At 37.0% G+C, this 23375-nt stretch overlaps 2 protein-coding genes across 4 annotated transcripts in view; both read right to left on the reverse strand.

Annotated features, from left to right (window-relative positions):
* Positions 1–23375, reverse strand: part of TAOK3 (TAO kinase 3) — a 186205-nt gene that overhangs the window by 48672 nt on the left and 114158 nt on the right. For all 3 annotated transcript variants that reach the window (XM_018061226.1, XM_018061224.1, XM_013970656.2), the window contains exons 7-11: positions 21605–21701; positions 18949–19062; positions 17674–17765; positions 8521–8614; positions 7530–7611 (exon numbers count right to left, since the gene is read on the reverse strand). In XM_018061226.1, coding sequence (XP_017916715.1) covers positions 7530–7611; positions 8521–8614; positions 17674–17765; positions 18949–19062; positions 21605–21701 — 479 coding nt within the window. The remainder of the gene's footprint in view (positions 1–7529; positions 7612–8520; positions 8615–17673; positions 17766–18948; positions 19063–21604; positions 21702–23375) is intronic.
* Positions 14854–15668, reverse strand: LOC102183257 (signal peptidase complex catalytic subunit SEC11C). Its single transcript, XM_005691458.3, has one exon. The coding sequence runs from the start codon at positions 15594–15596 to the stop codon at positions 15018–15020; it is 579 nt and encodes a 192-aa protein (XP_005691515.2). The 5' UTR covers positions 15597–15668; the 3' UTR covers positions 14854–15017.

Raw genomic sequence — 23375 nt, forward strand, 5'->3', positions numbered from 1 at the left:
TTTTAATAAAATATCTCTTTCTCTGCAAAGAGTCCTTTCTGAAAATGAAACACCATTCCTGGAAGGAAGAGTAGCTTGCATATTTGAAGAGGAGAATGCAAGGGAGAAAGCAAAATTATTTGGCTACTTCAGTGCTTATAATTAGACAAGAATAAATCAGTCTCTAGTAAACTTCAAGCTATAACCTAGGATACTGAATTTTAGAGAAGTCGCTCTTAGTATGGAGAAGGCAATGGCACCCTAGTCCAGTACTCTTGCCTGGAGAATCCCATGGATGCAGGAGCCTGGTGGGCTGCAGTCTATGGGGTCGCGAAGAGTGGGACACGACTGAAGCGACTTAGCAGTAGTAGCAGCAGCAGCAGCAGCTCTTAGTAATTCTTTTATTTCCAAGGTGAGGAATTTTAGGCCCAGAAGGGTTAAGTGATTTACCTAGCTTAACAATGGAAGAGCTAGAATGGCCACCCAGGTTTCTTTATTTGGGAATTTGTTTTCTGGTGGTCTACCACAGAGTTGATCATGGTATTAACTGTGACAGACACTATGACCTATTTATCCTTTATTTCAATCACTTTTCCTTGCCTTTCTTTCTTGAAAGTAGTAAAAAGCATAAGACCTGGATTCCACCTTTCTTTGCAGGTATAATTAGCAATGTGACCAAGTTCTGGCCAAATTCTGAGATATAGGCAGAAACCCCAGAGGAAGGCTTTGTTTTCCAGGATACTCTTTGTCCTGCCTCCTTTCTCCTGCCTGGAATAAAGTTTGAGTTCCGGAAACACAGGAGCCATTTTGTGACCAAGAAGACAAAAGTCAAGTGCAAAGAATGGTAAAGTGGAAGACAGGAGGAGCTACTGAGCTGCTTACAGGTCTGGACTGCTTCTAACACCTCCTTTTTTAAATCCTGGATTTCTTATTGTGGGAGGTAATTAAACCTTAAAATACTTCAAAACTGATACACCCAATGTCTTAAAAACATCTCACAGCCTCCATTGTAAAGTCTGGCCTGAACAGTCAGTTCCTGATTGAATTTCTAGGCTCCACTCTAGTCACTCCTATTCCCTGTTCCACCCAATGCAGTGTACTTGTAGACCATTCTTGTCTCTGCCATGGGTTTTGCACCTGCATGTCTTTTTCCCTGTTGTTCTCTCTGCCTGCAATCCCATCTCTTCACTGTTCTCCAAACTCATACAGTTGAAAGGTTCTCAGATCATTTTCAAACAAAGCTTTCATTGTTCTTGGAAATATGTTTATTTTAAACATTTAAATAATACAGAGAAATCAATAAAAGATAGTAAAAGAAAATAAAAATTCTGCCATCCATAAATTAATATCATTTTAGACACTTTCCCTCTCTCTCTCTTACTCTCTCAGAATGATGGATATTCAGTAATAATTTTACATTAGAAACTTATTACACATAGTAATTTAAAAAATAATTTATTAAATTAAGGTATATTTGAATTTCATAGAATTAGAGGAGTCTGAAGTAAGATGACTGCTTAATGTTAGTTAAAATTTCTTTACCAAGAGTTACCAGTTCCTAAAAGGCCCTCTAAAGTTAAGGGGGAAAAAAAAGATCATGTAAAGCTTTAAGAGATTAGAGTTACTTAAAAAATATTTTCAGTTTAAGAACTGTTATTGACTATCTACCCTGAAAAACAAGAAAATCAGTACATTTACATTTCTTTCCTACCCCTACTTCTTTCTAGATATATTATTATGTTCACATTGTTAATACATATACTGTCAATGTGTATAACATTTACATCCTGCTTTTTAATCACAGCAATGATTTTATTGTAGTTCTCTATTTAATTCTTTGTGAAGGTGACATTTTAACATCAGGAAGAAAATGTTTGGAAAAGCTGGATTATTTTAAAAATATTTGGGAATAATTAGAAAGCCAACTGGAGGAAAAAAAAAAGGTTGAATTCCTTATAACAAATTTCTGTATCTCCCCCCAAAATCCCAGAAAAAAGAATGTCAAAAGTGAAGTAAGAAAATAATATCTGTAAGATTTACTACAAATTAACAAGGGAAAATCCCTCAGACAAATGAGAAAGATCAACAGAGAGTTCACAGAAGAGGAAATAGAAATGGCTTGTCAATGTAAGAAAGACAATCTAATTCAAAATGAGAAATACAACTTAAAATGACAGTGAGAAAAGTTTTCCACTGAACTTATTAGAAGGTCAAAAAGTCTTAGTATTCATACTTTGCTAACAGGACCATAAATTGGGGCATCCTCTTTGGAGAAAAATTGGCAACACCTTTTTAAATTTAAAATTCATATTCCATTTGATTAGCAATTTCACTTCTAGGAATTTATTCTTTGGATATCTGTATATACAGGTACAAACTGACACATGTGTACAGATACTTATTGTAGAACAGTTTGTAACAGCAAAAGACTGTCAACACCATAAATGAGTTGGTTATAAAAACCACCATCCATCTGACTATATGATGGAGTCCTTAGAGATGATGAGATAGGTCTGCATGTAGTAACATGGAACAATACACAAAACACACTAAAACTTGAAATATTCAGGGTAGAACAGTTTGCTACCATTGGTTCAAAAATTTAAAAGGATATTTACTTCCATATGCATAGAATATTTCTAGAAGGACGTGTACAAAATTGGCAGCAGTGGTTGCTAACTCTAGAGAAGGGCCTTGAATGGGAAGGTTTTCTCTTTTTATTCTCTCTCTTCCACTGTATTTTTATCTTTTGAAATTTGTATTGGCTATTCAAAATGAAGAATGTAGTCTCTTTACCATGTTATACAAACACACAAACTAGTAGTGAACGAATATATAAATGAATATTGGAGAGCAAACTTAAATTCAATGATCACCACCAGTTCTTTCACAGGTTTCTCCAGTCCCTAATTCACTCTTTCTTCTCTTACTTTTTGTTTCATTGAGAGACTGGTTGGATTTCCTTATCAAGCAATTGAGAAAAAGCTTTTAAGAAAGAAAAACTGCTTAAAATTTGTGAGGCTTGAAAATGTCAAAAGATGCTCAACATCACTCATTATTAGAGAAATGCAAATCAAAACCACAATGAGGTACCACTTCACACCAGTCAGAATGGCTGCGATCCAAAAATCTGCAAGCAATAAATGCTGGAGAGGGTGTGGAGAAAAGGGAACCCTCCTACACTGTTGGTGGGAATGCAAACTAGTACAGCCACTATGGAGAACAGTGTGGAGATTCCTTAAAAAATTGCAAATAGAACTACCTTATGACCCAGCAATCCCACTTCTGGGCATACACACGGAGGAAACCAGAATTGAAAGAGACACATGTACCCCAATGTTCATCGCAGCACTGTTTATAATAGCCAGGACATGGAAACAACCTAGATGTCCATCAGCAGATGAATGGATAAGAAAGCTGTGGTACATATACACAATGGAGTATTACTCAGCCGTTAAAAAGAATTCATTTGAATCAGTTCTGATGAGATGGATGAAACTGGAGCCAATTATACAGAGTGAAGTAAGCCAGAAAGAAAAACACCAATACAGTATACTAACACATATATATGGAATTTAGGAAGATGGCAATGACGACCCTGTATGCAAGACAGGAAAAAAGACACAGATGTGTATAACGGACTTTTGGACTCAGAGGGAGAGGGAGAGGGTGGGACGATTTGGGAGAAAAAAAAAAAAAAAAAAAAAAGAAAATGTCCAGCTGCATTTATAATTAAAGAGCACCTTAGCTGGGTCACAAATCCTTGGTTTACATTTTCTTTTTCTTAGAACTTTGTAAATACTGTTATACAGTTTTCTGGCTTTGAGTGTTTCTGAAGAGGTAGATCTGAAGCCAACTGGTTTTTCTAGCCCCAGATAAATTTTTTTCAGCCGATTAGGAATCTTTCTTTATCCTTTGAGTTTAGAAACTAGATACAGGTAGGATTTTGATCACTGAAGATCAGTTTCAACTCCCTAGAAATGCCCTGTCTTAAACAGCAGCCCCTGTCACTCTTTATCCCAGTCCTGGCTTTATTTTTTATGACATTATATCAAATTATTTTTTACTCCTGCATTAGAATATAGGTTCCAGGAGGGCAGGGACTATCTTTATCTTTGTACCACTGTATGATTTTCAATGTTTAGAACAGTGCTTGGCACCAGGTAGACAATCAGTAAACATCATTGACTAAATGTTAGGCTTACTTGATTTGGTCCACCAAATCAAATAAAGAGTAAATCAGGGGACTTCCCTGGTGGTCCAGTGGCTAAGACTCTGTGCTCCCAAGGCAGGGGGCATGGGTTTGATTTCTCATCAGGGAACTAGAGCCTGCATATCACAACTAAGATCTGGCATGGACAAGTATACATGTGTGTCTGTGTGTGTATATATATGTGCGTGCATGTGTGTATACACTTAAGTAAATCAAATAAAATAAAGATCTTAACATTTATTTTCAAAAAGTATATCTTCAAGTATATCTTTAAATATCTTCTACTCCATGTGTTTTGCTTTCTTTTTTAGGAATAATAGGCTGAAATATATATCTCCTCTGCCTTCCACATGTCATCTTTTTTATAATCATCTTTAGAAATTTTTCTTCTTCATTTAATTTTATTTCCCTTGGGCTACCCATCATTGGAAATACCCTACATGGGTGTGTTTATTATATTAGTTTGTTGTTTATGATATGATTTGATATGATATGATCTTTAAATTTTTCTCTTTCATTTTCTTTTTCTACCTCTGCCCATTTGTTTTTTATATCCTTTTGTTGTCTGTTGCCATATCATCTTTGAAGGCTTGTAGTATCTTCTTTTTTGAGGCAATTTTTTTTTTTTTGCTTTACAATTTCTAAAGCAAATTTATAATTTTTTTCTTCTTTTTTTCTTTCTCTAAACTGCTGTTTGTGTCCTGTATTTATAAATCTTTGCCTACTTCAAAGTAATAAAGACACTGTCTTGTGTTTCTGGTATTCTATTGTTTATAGTTCATGTTTGGAACATGCGATAATTCTACACCAAAAGAGAATAAGGTAAAGTCCATTGCCTTGTTGCTTCTGTCACCATATTCCTGTGACCTGTTATTCACAAGAAGAAAAAACTTAATTTTGGGTAGAAAAGCTAGTCAGCTTCAGACCTACCTCTTCAGGATACTCAAAGCCAGAAAATAACAGAATAAGATTTCTGAGAAAAAGAAAATATAAACCAAGAATCTGTGATACTTAGCCAAGGTGCAATTATAAAGGCAGCTGACATGTTTAAGCTTCACAAATTTAGGCAATACAATTCGGAGGTTTTCTTAAAACAAAGTAAGAAACGAAAAAAGACTGGAAAATACACACGCAGAAAAAGATTAAAGAAACATGGACTATTCTGTGGCCAATAAAAGACATTTATATTGTAAAAAAAAAAACTCCCACATACTTCATTGATATTAATGGAACACTGCCTATGTACACAGAGCCTATAATACAAAGTTACATGAAAACAGATGCTCAAAAATGCTATATTTAAATCAACTGAATGCAGTTAACACAATAATTTTGTCACCAACATGTATGATGTAACACTATGTAAATATCTGTCTTATATATTTATCACATATCTTCACTGACTGATTTTTGGCAACAACCTAACTGGAAGCCTAGAGTTGGTATTTGAACCACTGGCAGACTCTGTCCTGAAAACTTTGAATTAAAGTTCAGGCAGATATTAGTCACTGGAACATCACAGTGATGACCAGAGCAAGGAGAAATGTTCTTTGTCATAAGGCAAAAAAGGTGGGTGGGGTGGGAGGCAGAAAAAGGGAAAAGTATCCACGAGGAATATATAGCGTATCAGTTCAGTTCAGTTCAGTCGCTCAGTCGTGTCCAACTCTTTGTGACCCCATGCACTGCAGCACACCAGGCCTCTCTGTCCATCACCAACTCCTGGAGTTTACTCAAACTCATGTCCATTGAGTCGGTGATGCCATCCAAGCATCTCATCCTCTGTCATCCCCTTCTCCTCTCACCTTCAATCTTTCCCAGCATCAGGGTCTTTTCAAATGAGTCAGCTCTTTGCATCAGGTGGCCAAAGTATTGGAGTTTCAGCTTCAGCATCAGTCCTTACAATGAATATTCAGGACTGATTTCCTTTAGGATCCAACTTTAGGTTGGATCTCATTGCTGTGCAAGGAACTCTCAAGAGTCTTCTCCAACACCACAGTTCAAAAACATCAATTCTTTGGTGCTCAGCTTTCCATATAGTCCAACTCTCACATCCACATATGACTACTGGGAAAACCATAGCTTTGACTAGACCATTGTCGGCAAAGTAATGTCTCTGCTTTTTAATGTGCTGTCTAGGATGGTCATAGCTTTTCTCCCAAGGATCAAGTGTCTTTTAATTTCATGGATGCAATTACCATCTGCAGTGATTTTGGAGAACCCCCCCAAAAAAGTCTGTCACTGTTTCCCCATCTATTTGCCACGAAGTGATGGGACCAGAAGCCATGATGTTAGAGCCAACGTTTTTACTCTTCTCTTTCACTTTCACCAAGAGGCTCTTCAGTTCTTCTTCACTTTCTGCTGTAAGTGTGGTGTCATCTGCATATCTGAGGTTATTGATATTTCTCCTGGCATTCTTGATTCCAGCTTATGCTTCATCTAGTCCAGCATTTCTCATGATGTACCCTGCATATAAGTTAAATAAGCAGGGTGACAATATACAGCCTTGACGTACTCCTTTCCCTATTTGGAACCAGTCTGTCGTTTCATGTCCAGTTCTAACTGTTGCTTCTTGACCTGCATACAGGTTTCTCAGGAGGCAGGTCAAGGGGTCTGGTATTCCCATCTCTTGAAGAATTTCCCACAGTTTGTTGTGATCCACACAGTCCAAGGCTTTGGCATAGTCAATAAAGCAGATGTTTTTCTGGAACTCTCTTGCTTTTTCAATGATCCAATGGATGTTGCCAATTTGATCTCTGGTTCCTCTGCCTTTTCTAAATCTAGCTTGAACATACTGTGATAATCTTGCTACTTCTATGCCTAGCTACTGTCTCTGGACTTTAAATGACAAGGCATATGTTCTAATCCACTTTGTCATGATGAGCTGCCACAGGAATGATTTACTATATTTCTTTACAGTTCAGTTCAGTTCAGTCGCTCAGTCGTGTGTGACTCTTTGCGACCCCATGAATTGCAGCACGCCAGGCCTCCCTCTCCATCATCAACTCCCGGAGTTCACCCAAACTCACGTCCATCGAGTCAGTGATGCCATCCAGCCATCTCATCCTCTGTCGTCCCCTTCTCCTCCTGCCCCCAATCCCTCCTAGCATCAGAGTCTTCCAATGAGTCAGCTCTTCACATGACGTGGCGAAAGTATTGGAGTTTCAGCTTTAGCATCAGTCCTTCCAAAGAACACCCAGGACTGATCTCCTTTAGAATGGACTGGTTGAATCTCCTTGCAGTGATTTTGGAGCCCCCCAAAATAAAGTCTGACACTGTTTCCACTGTTTCCCCACATGACTTTAAATCCCCCTCCTCAAATATAAATTTGAAAAATTACCCGTAACAGTTCCGCTGATGTTGGCCTTTCCTGAGGCATTTTCTGTAAGCAGTAATCAACAAATCTCCTGAAGGGATCTGTCCTGTGTGTGCAAATACATTGAAAGAAAATAAAATCAGAGTCTGTAGAACATACTGATCACTTTAAATAATTTTTATCCAAGGGAAAACTTTTTGTTTTGGGAGATTTTTATTAAGATACTTTGGAGTGTCAGGAGAACTGGCCCATTTTCAAGTTTGAGGTATCTAAAATTAATTCTTTAGGATAATGAATGCGGACAGTTTCAAGTCAGTCAACACGTAAACGTATCTTATGATATAAGCAAAGTCAAATTGTAATATATCTCAGAAAATGAGAAATACTATATTTATATAAAACAATTTTGTATACATTTTTCTCTCCAAAGATAACAGCTCTCATAAGTCTAAAGCCTATATTCTTCACGACAAATTGGTAACTCTTTCATCACCCACAACCTATAACCAGGTAGTAAAACTTGAAGCATAAGGGACAGAGAACCTAGGAGGATGCTCTCTGGATGAAAATGCCTTCTCTCTAGAAAATTTCATTCTGTCTACTCTTCTTGGACATTGCCCTTTTACAGTAGCTCTGTGATTCTAACAGTTATTAAAATGTTATAATTTTCAGAGAGGGCACTTTATCCTTGCTGACAAATGATTATAATGAGATGATCAATATAAGACCATCATGACTTAGAGACTAGACTTGGTAGGAAGGTAGCAGGGCATATATGTACCTGTTAGAATTTCAGTTACTACATATATTAATAACACAGTACAAACCATAGTGAGGGCAGAAATACTGTGTGTGTGTAAAAAGTTCAGGCTTATAAAGCATCAGTGTCTGTTATCATAGCATACAACGAAGGAATGAAATACTTCTAAGTCAGATATTTAAAACATAGTATAGTGAAAGTGCCAAAAACATATGGTGATTTTCTTACAGATTTAAAATGACAGTTCAGCCTTACCATTCATTAGACTGTAACGTGGGGGAGTCATTCTGGGCAATGTGATATAAGGCACTCATGGCATTCATGTTGAAAAGAGGGGGCTTCCGTTCCGCTGAAAGAAGAGAAACACAATAAAGAGTTCTTGAAAGACATTAGGCAGATGGAGAAATAAGGAACTGTGAGCAAAGCTTGGCCACTAGCTTGCTATTATCATCATGCTGCATAATCCACTTATTGTAATCTCTAAGGTTGCTCAGGATAGCCATTCAAAAGAAGCTGCTGGTCATCTTAAAGTACACTGGAAAAGCTCCAAACAGAATCCATTTCAAGAAAGTAAAAAAATTTTTCCTATGGATCTTCAAAAAGTTGAACTTTGTTTTCCTACAATAGGTACGAACATCTTTGCGTGTTGTTTTATTTCAAATAAAAATGTGTATTCATTGAAAAAAAAATAGAAAGCAGAGCAGTTGAATTAAAAAAAAAAGATTATGGAACATCTTAATCATCACCAACAGAGTATGGAAGATAGAGTAATTCAATCCAATAAACACCATTTGAGGGCTCATCCAGACCAATGAAGTGGTACAAGTAGGGGTGGAGAGGAAAAAGGAGGATAAATGTAAGCAAGGTTTGGTCCATCCATTTTCTAAGGAGAAACTCACTGAGTCAGTTGCTTCTTTGTAAAATACATACTCCACTTCAGCCCATTGTGAACTCCTCTTTGGAATTTCTATTACTCTTTTAGTAGAGTGCTCACTTGGCATGCACTCTCCTATTGCATTTACATAAACATACAAATCTTTCCTCTCAACACAAATCATAAACTCTTAAGAGCAAGATCTTATAACCTTAATACTCTTGTTCTTTTATTTATTCTCTAGCATATGTAATAAGATGCTATTCAAATATTAGGTGTTCCACTTATTGATCAAAGGAAAGAAACAAGGTTCTAGTTCTTAGCACAGTTAATTTTACGCTATTTACTAGTTATGTCACAGAAGATAAATCACTATCTTGTTCCACGTGCTTATCCTAATGGATTCTAGATATAGTTCCACTCTGTAATTCATAATCTGATCTCAGGTTTCATCAGAGCATCTTGGTTTTTAAGTAAAGATTTAACCACTTAAAAAAAAGTGAATCCAGCTTATTCTATGCAATTCTAAGAAACAGAACAAGAAGTAAGGGCAGAGAACAAGAAGTTTCACGTAAGACATTTTTACTCATAGAAGGAAGAACTTCTGAAAAAACCAGAGTGGTAAAACAAAACCAAAAAACCCCATGAAACCCAGAATGAATAATGTTGAGATAGTGAACTTTAAGCTATCGGCAGAGTTCCAGTAGAAGCCAACTATACTTATCAGTGATCCTCTGGAAGGGCCTCTTATATTCTTAACTGAATGATCTCTGATATCTTTGAAATGTGACAGTCTATGATTTGATAAGTATTTTTGATTAACTTCTCAATAGGATACTTTACACTTACCAGATATCAGTATTATAGGGACATGGACTGTTAACAAGTGGAAATTTGAAAGTTGCAGTGTGGACAAAAGGATTTTACACCTGTTTCAAGCATGGAAGGCAAAAAAAAAAAAGTCTCAGGTTTATTTCATTTATCAGGAGGTAGATCTGAGAAAGTTTTTAGAGCTTGGCCTTCTGACAACTTCAAGTATTTGAAGCCATGTGGAAGCAGGAACTCATCATGTAACCATCAATGGAGTCCCACTGTTCTTAGGACAAAGTCTAGATTCTTAAACAAAGTCTCCTGGCCTTTACTAACATGGCCCTGGCTACTTCCAGCACAGCATTCTGAGGAGAAATTTTCCCCCATTCTCATGCATCTGTTGCTTCACTGAAAGAACCAAGGTCAGAGCCTTTCACACATGTTGCTTTCTCTGTCTGGTCTCCCTTTTCACTTTTGTTCCTTATACTTTACCTGGTTAATTCTTCCTAATCCTTCAGGTTTCACCTTAAATAAAGTTGCATTTCTGCATTAGTTTAATACATATTTATTCAAGGCTTTTTATATGTTCACAATCTCTTCCTTAGGGAACCTCTGAAGACTAGGTGTCCCACTAGATTTTGTCACTGCAAATTATATTTTAACTTTTTACCACCTATCACAACCATAACTAGTTATGTAATTCTTTATTTAATGTGTATCTTCCTTGCTAAATTCATTAGGGACAATGTCTATTATGTTCATCTCTGCATTCTCACTGCTGAGTATAACATCTGGTATACATTTTTGGTGGCCCCAAAATACCTCTAAAATAAATAAATAAAGGTTAAGCAAATTAAGACAAAGAAGAAACTTTGTTAACAAAGAATCTTTGTGCAGCAAGAAGTCACAAAGATGACTGAGAAGTGACTAACTCTTGGGGCTTACATCAGATACTATGTGGTGGCTTCATTCACTATTGGAACAGTAGGAATCTTCTCACCGGCCAAAGAAACACAATTCAGACTGCTCAGAACATGAAATTGCACAGGAGAAACAGTAAGGAAGGGGAAATAGGAAAAGAACAAAGGAGAAATTTAGAAAGAGGAGGATGAAGGAACAACAAAATCCAATTCAATTATGATAAGGCTCCAAGATCTGCCTTTTCAAATAGACCTCAGTGTCTCTTCAATAATCCCGTACATTTTATAAAGATAGTACTTTATAAAGATTTTAAAAAGGAAGAAGCTCTGCAAGACTAAATATATCTCTATCCCCTCAACATACATTAAAACATTCACTTATTAACACAAACAGTGAGTGGCAATAACAAAGTGAATGGAAGAAGAATATTCCAGGCAGAGAAACTATGTAACAACATTTATGTCCTCCTGCCCCCATTCCTTGGAGAATTCATTTCTGAAAAGTCAATTCCCTATCAATGCTGATGAACCATTTGCCAGCTTCTACCCTGATCTGTGCTGGTGAACTAAGCGTCTGTAGATTAAACAGAAAAGCGTCAGATTAACCTATTCTTGAAATAATCTCAAAAAATAAAGTATCTGGTGACAGGACAATTTTAATGTCCAAGAATTTTCCAAGGATGCATGAATTTAACTAGTTTTTTTTCAGTGGAAGATCAAGTTAGCAAAGAGAATTTGTAAAACAGGTTTAACCACTCAGGAATCTTGGAGCTTGATCCAGGAAAGAGGGATGGTGCCAGTAAAAGTATCATCTTCTTGCTTTCTGATAATACCTCAGTGATTCAATGTACAGATTAGGGGCCTTCTTAAGAATATGCAATTCTACAGAAGAGATATCATAAGAAAAGGGGACAAAACATTATTCAGTCACTACAACTTGTACTGTAATTTCAACATTAAAAGCACAATTTAGAGTATACTGTCTATATGTGAAATTTCATTAAACCTCAAACACACAGAAAACTTAGAAAAATTATTGCTTAGGATTATATATGCAGCAGTTTAATCATCTTTCATTAAAAAAAATAAATTTCTTTTATGTGTCCATTAACAAGACTAATGCAGAAGGAAACGGCAACCCACTTTAGTATTCTTGCCTAGAGAATCTCATGGACACAGGAGCCTGGTGGTTTACAGTCCATGGGGTCACAAAGAGTCAGGCATGACTGAGTGACTGAACAACAACAATAGACTAATGCCAAGGAAATAGAGATGTTATGGTAAAGCTGTCAAAAAGGTACTTGTATGGTTTATTACATTACCAATATAATATGTTTTGAATAACTGCTGAGAACTTTAATATCCTTGGTTACAATTTTATTTTATGAATATTAACTGAGCATGTACTATCATCCTTCTCCGAATCTGTCATTAACAATAAGTTGCATTGCAATTCAAGATGCACCACTATTTTATGTATAACTTAGAATAAAATGCTGCCAATTATAATCATGAAACGCTGTTGCCTGTAAAATACCTTCCTATTTAAAGAGATGTTAAAATGTAAATTAAAAATTTGATGAAATATCACATATATTACTAGGATTGTGCTGAGGATGCCTAACATTTACTGAACACATACTATACACAAGATTTAATAATAAGCACATTAAGTCCATATTTTCATTTAATCCCAACAATCTGCATAAGGTAGGGGATCTTATTAGGCAAATTTCATAGAGAGTTAAAATATCTTGAACAAAGTCATACAACTAAGAAATGGCAGAGCTGGCATTAGAACTCAGGTTTATCTTCTTTACAACAGAGCGTGGGTGTTCTTAGGCATAATGTGATACTGTCATCTATCAATTTGAAGGAATAGCTGCCATGGAGGATAAGACAATTTGAGAGAAAGTTACTTTGTTCTTTGATTCATTAAGTTCAGTTCAGTCACTCAGTCGTGGCCAACTCTTTGTGACCTCATGAACCGCAGCACGCCAGGCCTCCCTGTCCAACACCAACTCCCGGAGTCTACTTAAACCCATGTCCATTGAGTCAGTGATGCCATCCAAGCATCTTATCCTCTGTTGTCCCCTTCTCCTCCCACCTTCAATCTTTCCCAGCATCAAGGTCTTTTCAAATGAGTCAGCTTTTCGCATCAGGTGGCCAAAGTACTGGAGTTTCAGTTTCAACATCAGTCCTTCCAAAGAACACCCAGGACTGATCTTTAGGATGGACTGGCTGGATCTCCTTGCAGTGCAAGGGACTGCCAAGAGTCTTCTCCAACACCACAGTTCAAAAGCATCAATTCTTTGGCACTCAGCTTTCTTTATAGTCCAACTCTCACATCCATACATGATACTGGAAAAACCATAGCCTTGACTAGATGGACCTTTGTTGGCGGTAAATCACTTTATAAAAGGCAATCAAAGTTAGGTTGATATAGGGAGCATGTTGTTATATATATATTTCAATTTAAAAAGGTAAAATCAGAAATTAAGCACATACAAGGGACTCTCAAGAGAGGAAATACCAAGTTATCTCCTGGAACCTGTAGCTATTTTGCCAATATCCACAGTTGTTTGAAACTCCAGTCATTATTACATCTACAACATATTAAAAAGCAGAGACATTACTTTGCCTACAAAGGCCTGAAGAGTCAAAGCTATGGTTTTTCCAGCTGTCATATACAGATGTGAGAGCTGGACGATAAAAAAAGGCTAAGCGCCAAAAAACTGATGTCTTCGAAATGTGGTGCTGGAGAAGACTCTTGAGAGTCCCTTGGACTGCAAGGAGATTCAACCAGTCAGTTCTAAAGGAAATCAACCCTGAATATTCACTGGAAGGACTGATGCTGAAGCTCCAATACTTTGGCCACCTGACATGAAAAGCTAACTCATTGGAAAAGACCCTGATGCTGGGAAAGATTGAACGCAGGAGGAGAAGGGGATGACAGAGGATGACATGGTTGGATGGCATCACCAACTCAATGGACAAGAATCTGAACAAACTCTGGGAGATGGTGATGAACAGGGAAGTCTGGCATGCTGCAGTCCATGGGGTCGCAAAGAGTCAGACATGACTGACTGACTGAACAACAACATATCTACATAGTATAAAAACTGATGTGATGATGATCTTGAATCATCATAAAAGGGTATGTGCCAAATCCATGTTATAGTTTAAATAGATTTAGGTAAGAAAAAACTTGTTAAAACAATGGGTGGGCACTAATTAGCTGTAATGTTCAACTCAGGGGACAACCTTGTAAAGTGCTATAAGTGAGGAGGTGCTACTATAGTTTCAGTGTTACAAGTAAAATTTTGATTAATTTTAGAACATAAATGACAAAACAGGAATAATCCTTTCTTCTAAAGAATAAGTAGATATAACTTCCTCTTCCATTCTCCAAAATTCAATATTCTGAAATGATATCTCTTACATCTATTAGTATACATGTATACTCATAAACAACATATAAAGTTGCTTGTAAAACTTTCATAATTGGTATCATACTGTATCTATACTCTTGTGACATTTTTTGTTCTTTCAGTGTTGTGATCTGAGATTTATCCATGATGACACATGTAGATCTAGTTCATCCTTAACTGTGATATAGTAATTCATAATTAATTCAGTCATTCTTAGGATAAGAATTTAGGTTGTTTCCAAATATTCTTGCTTCTACAAACAAGGTTGAAGCCTTTCACATTTTCTAGTGTATATATATAAAATTTCTAAAGTGTATACTTAGAAGTGTTGAGTCACTGACACTCATCAACCTTACCAGATGTTGCCAACTTGCTCTCCAACATGGTTATACCAATTTATACTCCTATCAATAGTGTTTGGGAATTTCTGTTTCTTTAGCAGCTTCCCATCTGGCTTTAAAAAATTATACCAATCTGATAAATATGAAATGGTTTTACTTTGCATTTCACTGAATACTAATGAGGTGGAGTATCTTCTGATGTTTGTTGTCCATTTATGCTTTCTTTTTTTTTTTTCACTGATGAATCATTTATTCGAACAAGACAAGATGTCTCCACACCGTTTCCTTTTATACAGAAAGTGGAACATTTCAAATATATTAACTTTTCTCTTCAACAAAATTTCTTTCAGTCTGGTCCCAGGAACTGCCTTTCACTTCAGGATTCACGTTTCAGTAACACATATGCACCCATTACAGCCAAAAGAGCATACTTAAATTTTGGATAGTCGTTCATTATTATGGTGACCATGCCGACATATGGTAAAAGCCCTCGGGCTCGCCCTACCACGTCCTTCTTTTCGAGCCAGTTCTGGCCTTCTTTATACAAGCCTCTATCATCAACTTCATTATTATCTCCTTTAGTCAGAAATTTGATGTCTCCATTGTCTTTTTCGTGAACTTTGATTACTCTGTGAACTATTGGTATGTCGCGTCCTTCGACTTTGAAAACAACTATTTCTCCAGCTCTAATGGGGTCTTCCCGGAAATTCGTTAGGAACAGAAGGTCACCCCTGTGAAAGGCTGGCTCCATACTGCCCTTCAGCACCACCACGATGGGGCTCTCGCTGCCGGTGAGGACAATCAGGCCTTTCCAGATCATGAGCGCAGAGGACACGATCATGGCGAAGTTTAAGACCTGGTAGTAGAGCTGGCGCTTGTTCATCTTCCTCAGGTCCCCGAAGATGTCCAAGTCGGACGCGGGGAGATGCACCCCCACGGTGCTGGCACGCACCATGCTGGGGTCTCCGGTGGGGTCGAGGGAGGCACACCGAGGCAGCCGGCGGGCTCTGGGAGTCGCTGACAGCTGCGGAGCGCCGGCCCGGCCTATGCTTTCTTTTCAGTGCTAACTCCTTGATCATACTCATTGCCCATTTTTCTGCTGGCAGTTTGTTGTTTTCTTTTTAATAAAGAAATTTGGTAAAGAAGTCATGAGAGTTCCTCAGAAATTCCGGGACAATACTCTGTTAGTTATGTTTCAGCTACTTTCCATTAGTCTATACGTAAAGTAATGCTCAAAATTCTCCAAGCCAGGCTTCAGCAATACCTGAACTGTGAAATTCCAGATGTTCAAGCTGGTTTTAGAAAAGGCAGAGGAACCAGAGATCAAATCGCCAACATCTGCTGGATCATGGAAAAAGCAAGAGAGTTCCAGAAAAACATCTATTTCTGCTTTATTGACTATGCCAAAGCCTTTGACTGTGTGGATCACAATAAACTGGAAAATTCTGAAAGAGATGGGAATACCAGACCACCTGACCTGCCTCTTGAGAACCTGTATGCAGGTCAGGAAGCAACAGCTAGAACTGGACATGGAACAACAGACTGGTTCCAAATAGGAAAAGAGTACATCAAGGCTGTATAATGTTACCCTGCTTATTTAACTTATATGCAGAGTACATGATGAGAAACGCTGGGCTGGAGGAAGCACAAGCTGGAATCAAGATTGCCGGGAGAAATATCAATCACCTCAGATATGCAGATGACACCACCCTTATGGCAGAAAGTGAAGAACTAAAGGGCCTCTTGATGAAAGTGAAAGTGAAGAGTGAAAAAGGTGGCTTAAAGCTCAACATTCAGAAAACGAAGATCATGGCATCCGGTCCCATCACTTCATGGCAAATGGATGAGGAGACAGCGGAAACAGTGGCTGACTATTTTTGGGGGCCCCAAAATCACTGCAGATGGTGATTGCAGCCATGAAATTAAAAGATGCTTACTCCTTGGAAGGAAAGTTATGACCAACCTAGCAGCATATTAAAAAGCAGAGACATTACTTTGTCAAAAAGGTCTGTCTAGTCAAGGCTATGGCTTTTCTAGTAGTCATGTATGGATGTGAGAGTTGGACTATAAAGAAAGCTGAGTGCAGGAGAATTGATGCTTTTGAACTGTGGTGTTGGAAAAGACTCTTGAGAGTCCCTTGGACTGCAAGGAGAACCAACCAGTCCATCCTAAAGGTAACCAGTCCTGGGTGTTCATTGGAAGTTCTGATGTTGAAGCTGAAACTCCAATACTTTTGCCACCTGATATGAAGAACTGACTCATTTGAAAAGACCCTGATGCTGGGAAAGATTGAAGGCAGGAGGAGAAGGGGACAAGAGGATAAGATGGTTAGATGGCATCACTGACTCAATGGATGTGTGTTTGGGTAAACTCTGGGAGTTGGTGATGGACAGGGAGGTCTGGTGTGCTGCGGTTCATGGGGTCACAAAGAGTCGGACATGACTGAGCAACTGAATGGAACTGAAGTGAATCTTTCAATTTTTTGTGTTTTATATAGCTTTATATTTTAGAGCACTGGGTTGGCCAAAAAGTTAGTTTGGGTTTTTCCATAGATCTTATTGATGGAGGTATTCCCTAATATGAAGTTTTACCTGGGACTGCTCTCTATGTAGGTCAATTTTTAGAGTCTAATCTTTGATAAGCTTGCTAGTACTTTCCAAGAGTTCCCTTATATAAGCTGGAATGTAAATTAAGTAATGGACATTACTATGAAAGAAGGACATATGTCATTATTTGTGGTATGGAGAATGGATATTTTTCAAATATTAATACCAACTATTGTATATTTTTACACTGGTTAGCTGCCATATGTGCTTTAACTCTTTTACTTAACATAATAACATGAAAATATAACAGAGAAAAAGCAATCTTATGATGTTATAACAAAGCATAGAAAAAATATAATAAATTCACATTACCTAGCACATATGTACCAGGAACTCATTAAATATTTAATAATAGCCGGATAAGTGAATTTGTAATTGTAATAAGGAGTGATTTCAAAAGTACAATGGAAACAGCTCTTTGCTCACCCATTTCAATGCAGGTGATCCCAAGTGACCAAATATCAACTTTCCCATCATACTGTCCTTCATCCATAGCTAAGATCACCTCTGGAGCCATCCTGCCAAATATAATTCACAAAACTCAAGTTGCAAATTAAAAATAAAATTCACTTAATAGATTCAACGAAATAGCCGTTTTTGAGCATATTCTAAAGTTTTATCTGATAAAGTTATCATTTCTTTACACAAATAATTTGAAAAAACACTACTGAAAATACAAAAATATACCCAGTGATATACATGAAAAAAATACATGATTTTCAACAGGCCTTTTACTATCCTTTGATTTTGGCTAAGTTACTTAATCTTTCTTTATATCAGTCTCCTCATCTGTAATATGCAGAGAATTTTATTAGCTACCTCAGAGATATTTGTAAAGGATTAATATGTATGAAACACTTTAACTACTTTAAACAATATGAAAAATACTTCATGCAATTACATAGAGCAATATATAATCAGGTATTTCCAAGATGTTATAAGTTAAAAAACAAATGAACTGGCTACAGTAATGGATATTATTTTGTTTGTCCATAATGGATTTTCATTAGGAGGGTAAGGGTTATGTAGTTTAAGATGATCTGTTCTCTATTAGTGTGTGTAAGTAGTTGCGTAGTATATGTTATTTGATGATGGTGGGAAAAATTTCAAATAGTAGCTAATTTTTTTTTTAGTAGGCAAGTAAGTTTCCAGGGGTGTAAGTCATTCCCCAAGGTACAATGAAATTCCAATGTGTCTATGAAATAAATGAAAGGAGTCTTGAATAGAGTGAGATGAAACTTTAAGTCAGAATGACGAGTGAAATAAAGTATCAGAGAATTCAACAGAAATAAGAACATGGATTTCTTTCATTGAAAGGTAAAATTTATGCTCATTGGCTAGAAAAGGCTAAAGAAATTAACTTGTTCTTGCCTAGGGACTCTGCCTGAAGAGAAAAGTTCAAAAGAAACTTTAAATGAAATATAAAACCTGAGCTTGGTCAGTGAGTTGATAATCCTACTCAGTTTACACACAGTGACATCAATCTTACTTGAACAATTTAAAGTCACTGGAAATTTTATACTCAGTCTAAGTGTTTCTTTTTTGCTAGTGAAGTTTCTATCCTTCCTAATGTAATCTCATTTGAGGCACATGGTGAGACAGTGTAAAAAAAGGAAGAACCAAACAAAACCAGTGCTATGAGCCCATCTTGGTTACACACACATATTGTAAAACTATGTTGTGTTTTCTAATTCCACATACCAGTAAGGTGTGCCCACGAAGGAATTGGCAGGAGAAGCCATTGAGGCAGATCCAAAATCCGCTAGTTTCACCTGACCTGGCTCTGTTAGAAGAATGTTTCCTGCTTTAATATCCCTATAGGAAAAAATAAGAGGGTTAGAAAATTACTTTTCAATTTTGATTATGGAATAGGTCAGAGCATGCAATTAATAAGACAAAAAATTCATTAAAAAAAAAAACTTGCTCAGATAGCCAGAAGGGGATTTAGTAATTACTGCAAGTTATAAAGGGGACCAAATTCCTTGGTGTACTTACTGGTAGGTCATAGTAATTATTAAAAGATACAGCTTCCTTCTGAGGTGAAGAATGAAATGAGGAAAGAGGCAGACATGGCAGACAAGGTAACCTCTCAGTTCCTACACTTACAAAAGCATATGAATTGCTAAATTCAGTCATCAACAGTATTCTTCATGCTGGGAAAACTGGTGCCATTTGTAACACTTTTTTTCTTTTCTAAATTTCATGACATTTTTTGAGTCTAAACAAATCTTTAATGACTCTGAATTGACTACCTACCAATAAACCTCAGCTACACACATACCTTTTCTTTCTTGCCTGTGACCCTTTCTCTCTGCCTTTAATTGTAACTGCAACTCTAAGGCATTTGAGGGTACATGTTATAGAGAAGGTGTTATTTTAAAAATAACACTGTACAGTAAAAAGAAGACCCTGAAAGATCAAAACAAACAAGGATTAGGGGTTAGGAAATTGCATTTCTATTGTATTATTACAAAGAATCTCAACTAGTTACTATTAAAGCTATTAGAGGTTTTATGCAACAAAAAGTTAAAAAAAACATGATTTTAAAAAGTTCAATCTCAAGTGGTTACTACTAAAGCTGTTAGAAATTCTATGCAGCAAAATTTTTTTAAAATATGATTTAAAAAATTCAATCTTCAGTATGAAAATTTGGAATGAGAAGATGTGGATGTACTCTTTACTATTTTTAAAAAAGGGATGAGGTGTAATGAGTACTAGGAACTAAGAATTATACATTGATGGGCAATGGAAAGATAAAGCAGAGGGAATGAGGAAAACTTATGTCAAGGTGAAAATAAAAGGTTCAAATGCTCCCAAAATAATTTTTCCAAAAATCTTCCCTTGAAAATTCAGTTTCTTTCCTCATGATGACATTAGGCATTGGCAGAGAAAACTAAAAAGAAAAGAAGCATTATTTAATTCTCATACAACAGAAAAATATCTTTTCTCTAACACTGACTTGCCTTTTAAATCAAAACAATAAGAATCTGAATTTATTTTTAACTAAAGAGCATTCTTTAAAAGTTTTTTTGTCTTTTCAATTCCCTTTACATATTAAAAGATAAAGTGTAATATGGAACAAAACATTAATGTGTAAATTAAGGTAACAAAGGCACAAAAAACTGAACTGTGACTTTTATAAACAGAAACAAGCAAAACAAGTTGACATTCAGTAATGGCACCTTATATACATTCATTTTAAAGTTGTCAAATCTTCAGAAATTATAGTTAAATCAATTTTGTCAATATTTATTAGCCATGGTTAGGGTCATTCTTCATCCTTACAAACAAGCCAAACTCATGACAGGAATTTTGGTCTGTCTGTCTTGAGGGAGTTCTATTTTGCAGTATGTACCAGTAACTGACAATAGCTACTCTAGAGTAATGAGAAAAGAAGCAAAAGAAGAACCTATGACTTAATAGTTTCATTTCTTCCTGGTAAATGTAAATTTTTTCCTTATGGCTTTAAGCCATCTCAGATCCTTTCACTACTACTTGGCCACTATTCATTAAAGTAACAGTACTAGAAGTTCTTTACTGAGATGAAAAACTGGTAATGACAACTTTGTTTAGAAATTAGTGCTGGGAAGTAGGTTGGAAAGAAAAGAGTGGGGCTGTGACAAACAAAATGTAACTTAGAGGGAAGCCTTGTGTTGCTGCTGCTAAGTCACTTCAGTCGTGTCTGACTCTGTGCGACCCCATAGACAGCAGCCCACCAGGCTTCCCTGCCCCTGGGATTCTCCAGGCAAGAACACTGGAGTGGTTTAGCCTTGTGTTAGGCATTAGAAAATCTGAGTTTCAATCTTTATTACATAAATGCTAGGAAACTATGGGCTAATTATTTAAATTGTTCTAAGTCTCAGTTTCATCATCTGCTGAAATGAAGATGATAATACCTTCCTATATATCTATATGGACTAAAGAAATGCAAAAAATTTTAAATTGATAGAATAGCATATATTCACGTGAGACTGACTTGTTATTTGCAACAGGAAAAGAAGAACTCAGCTAGGAAATAAACATATGTAAGCAAAGCTAATTTTCTTTTCCTTTTTTTATTGACACAGTATCTAAAGGTTGCTGGGCTCCTCTTCAAATTTCGCTGCAACATTAAGCCTGGAGAATAGTTACCTAGAGAACAGAGATGATATAAGTCTTTATGGATATATGGGAGAGATGAAGAGATAGGAACTAAATTCTGGCAACTTTACTCTTTACATTCAGAAGCAGCAGCAATCTGTTTGCTTCCCATAAATCCTCAGGCACCCTAAAAATTGGAGCATGCACTAATTTTCAAGGTTCCTTGAACAGACAGTCCTGTAACTGAAATGAAAATGTGACTGGTCTCTAATCTTACCTATGAATCAATGCATGAGAATGCAGGTAGGCTAGCCCCTGCAAGGCACCGTGAGTAATGGCAGCGATCTCCACTTCCTGAAGTGGTTTCTTATGAACTGAGGAAGGAAAAAAAAAAAAGCCAAGAGTGGATGATCAGTTTCATTCCTATTTTTATTATCTTATATAGCAATACCAGATTGAATTATGTACTTTCTTAAATGACAATTTGGAAACACATTCACCTAAATACATAGGATATATTTTCTTATAGAATCCTAAATACATAGGATATATTTTCCTATATTTTCCATAGAATATATTTTCCTATAGAATTTTCCTAAAGAATAAATAATCAGAAAACTCAAGCATAAAAACAAACTCCTTCAAAATAAAATAAAACAAAGCCTGATAGTCACTGTGCTGCTGTGCTGTGCTGTGCTCAGTTGAGTCTGATTCTTTGCGACCTTATAGACTGTAGCCCTCCAGGCTCCTCTATCCATGGGATTCTCCAGGCAAGAATACTGGAGTGGGTTGCCATTTCTGTCTCCCGATACTCACTGTAAGGAACTGTTAATTTACTTGTCAGTTGCAAGTCAAAACCACACTGATTCCAACGTGTGGAATTTGGCCAGGTCCAAATTTACCAGTCCCGCTGACACTTTAAATGCCTAGAGTGTTTTCAGTTCAGTTTAGTTGCTCAGTCATGTCCAACTTTGTGTGACCCCATGGACTGCAGCATGCCAGGCTTCCCTGTCCATCACCAACTCCTGGAGCTTGCTCAAACTCATGTCCATCCAGTCGGTGATGCCATCCAACCATCTCATCCTCCGTCATCACCTTCTCCTCCCACCTTCGGTCTTTCCCAGCATCAGGGTCTTTTCTTTGCATCAGGTGGCCAAAGTATTGGCGTTTCAGCTTCAGCATAAGTCTTTCCAATGAATATTCAGGACTGATTTCCTTTAGGATGGACTGGTTGGATCTCCTTGTAGTCCAAAGAACCTTCAAGAGGCTTCTCCAACACCATAGTTCAAAAGCATCGATTCTTTGGCATTCAACTTTCTTTATGGTCCAACTCTCACATCCATATATGACTACTAGAGTGTTTTAGATTGCATTATTCTCCTCTGTCATAAGCCACCTATAAGTACTCCTTCTAACCACAAGTTTTCATTATTGGTGAAAGCAGCTAATAAGCAATTTCTATTCATAGATCAAGGATAATATAAGAAAGTCTTTTTTAAAAATGTAAAATTTTAACATAGTCTCTGGTTATAACAGTGTCCTGCATAGGAGAACTGATGCTGATGCTGAGTCGCTTCAGTCGTGTCTGACTCTGTGCGACCCCACAGACGGCAGCCTACTAGGCTCCTCTGTCCCTGGGATTCTCCAGGCAAGAATACCGGAGTGGGTTGCCATTTCCTTCTCCAATGCATGAAAGTCAAAAGTGAAAGTGAAGTCGCTCAGTCGTGCCCGACTCTTAGCGACCCCATGGACTGCAGCCTACCAGGCTCCTCCATCCATGGAATTTTCCAGGCAAGAGTGCTGGAGTGGGGTGCCATTGCCTTCTCCGATAGGAGAACTAGGTCAGTCAAAAGATGTGATAGGGTTAAATATCGACATAATTTGATATCATCTGCCTATATTTCACATATACACATGAATTTGATGTTTCTGGCTACACATACTACATGACATTACCCAAATATTTTAGTAGTATCTGCCGTGGATGGCCATGAACTAAAAGAGTGAGAGGGCTACTAATCATTAATCAGATATCAGTGACAGTGCAG

This window comes from Capra hircus, chromosome 17, assembly GCF_001704415.2.
Source record: "Capra hircus breed San Clemente chromosome 17, ASM170441v1, whole genome shotgun sequence".
NCBI lineage: Eukaryota > Metazoa > Chordata > Mammalia > Artiodactyla > Bovidae > Capra > Capra hircus.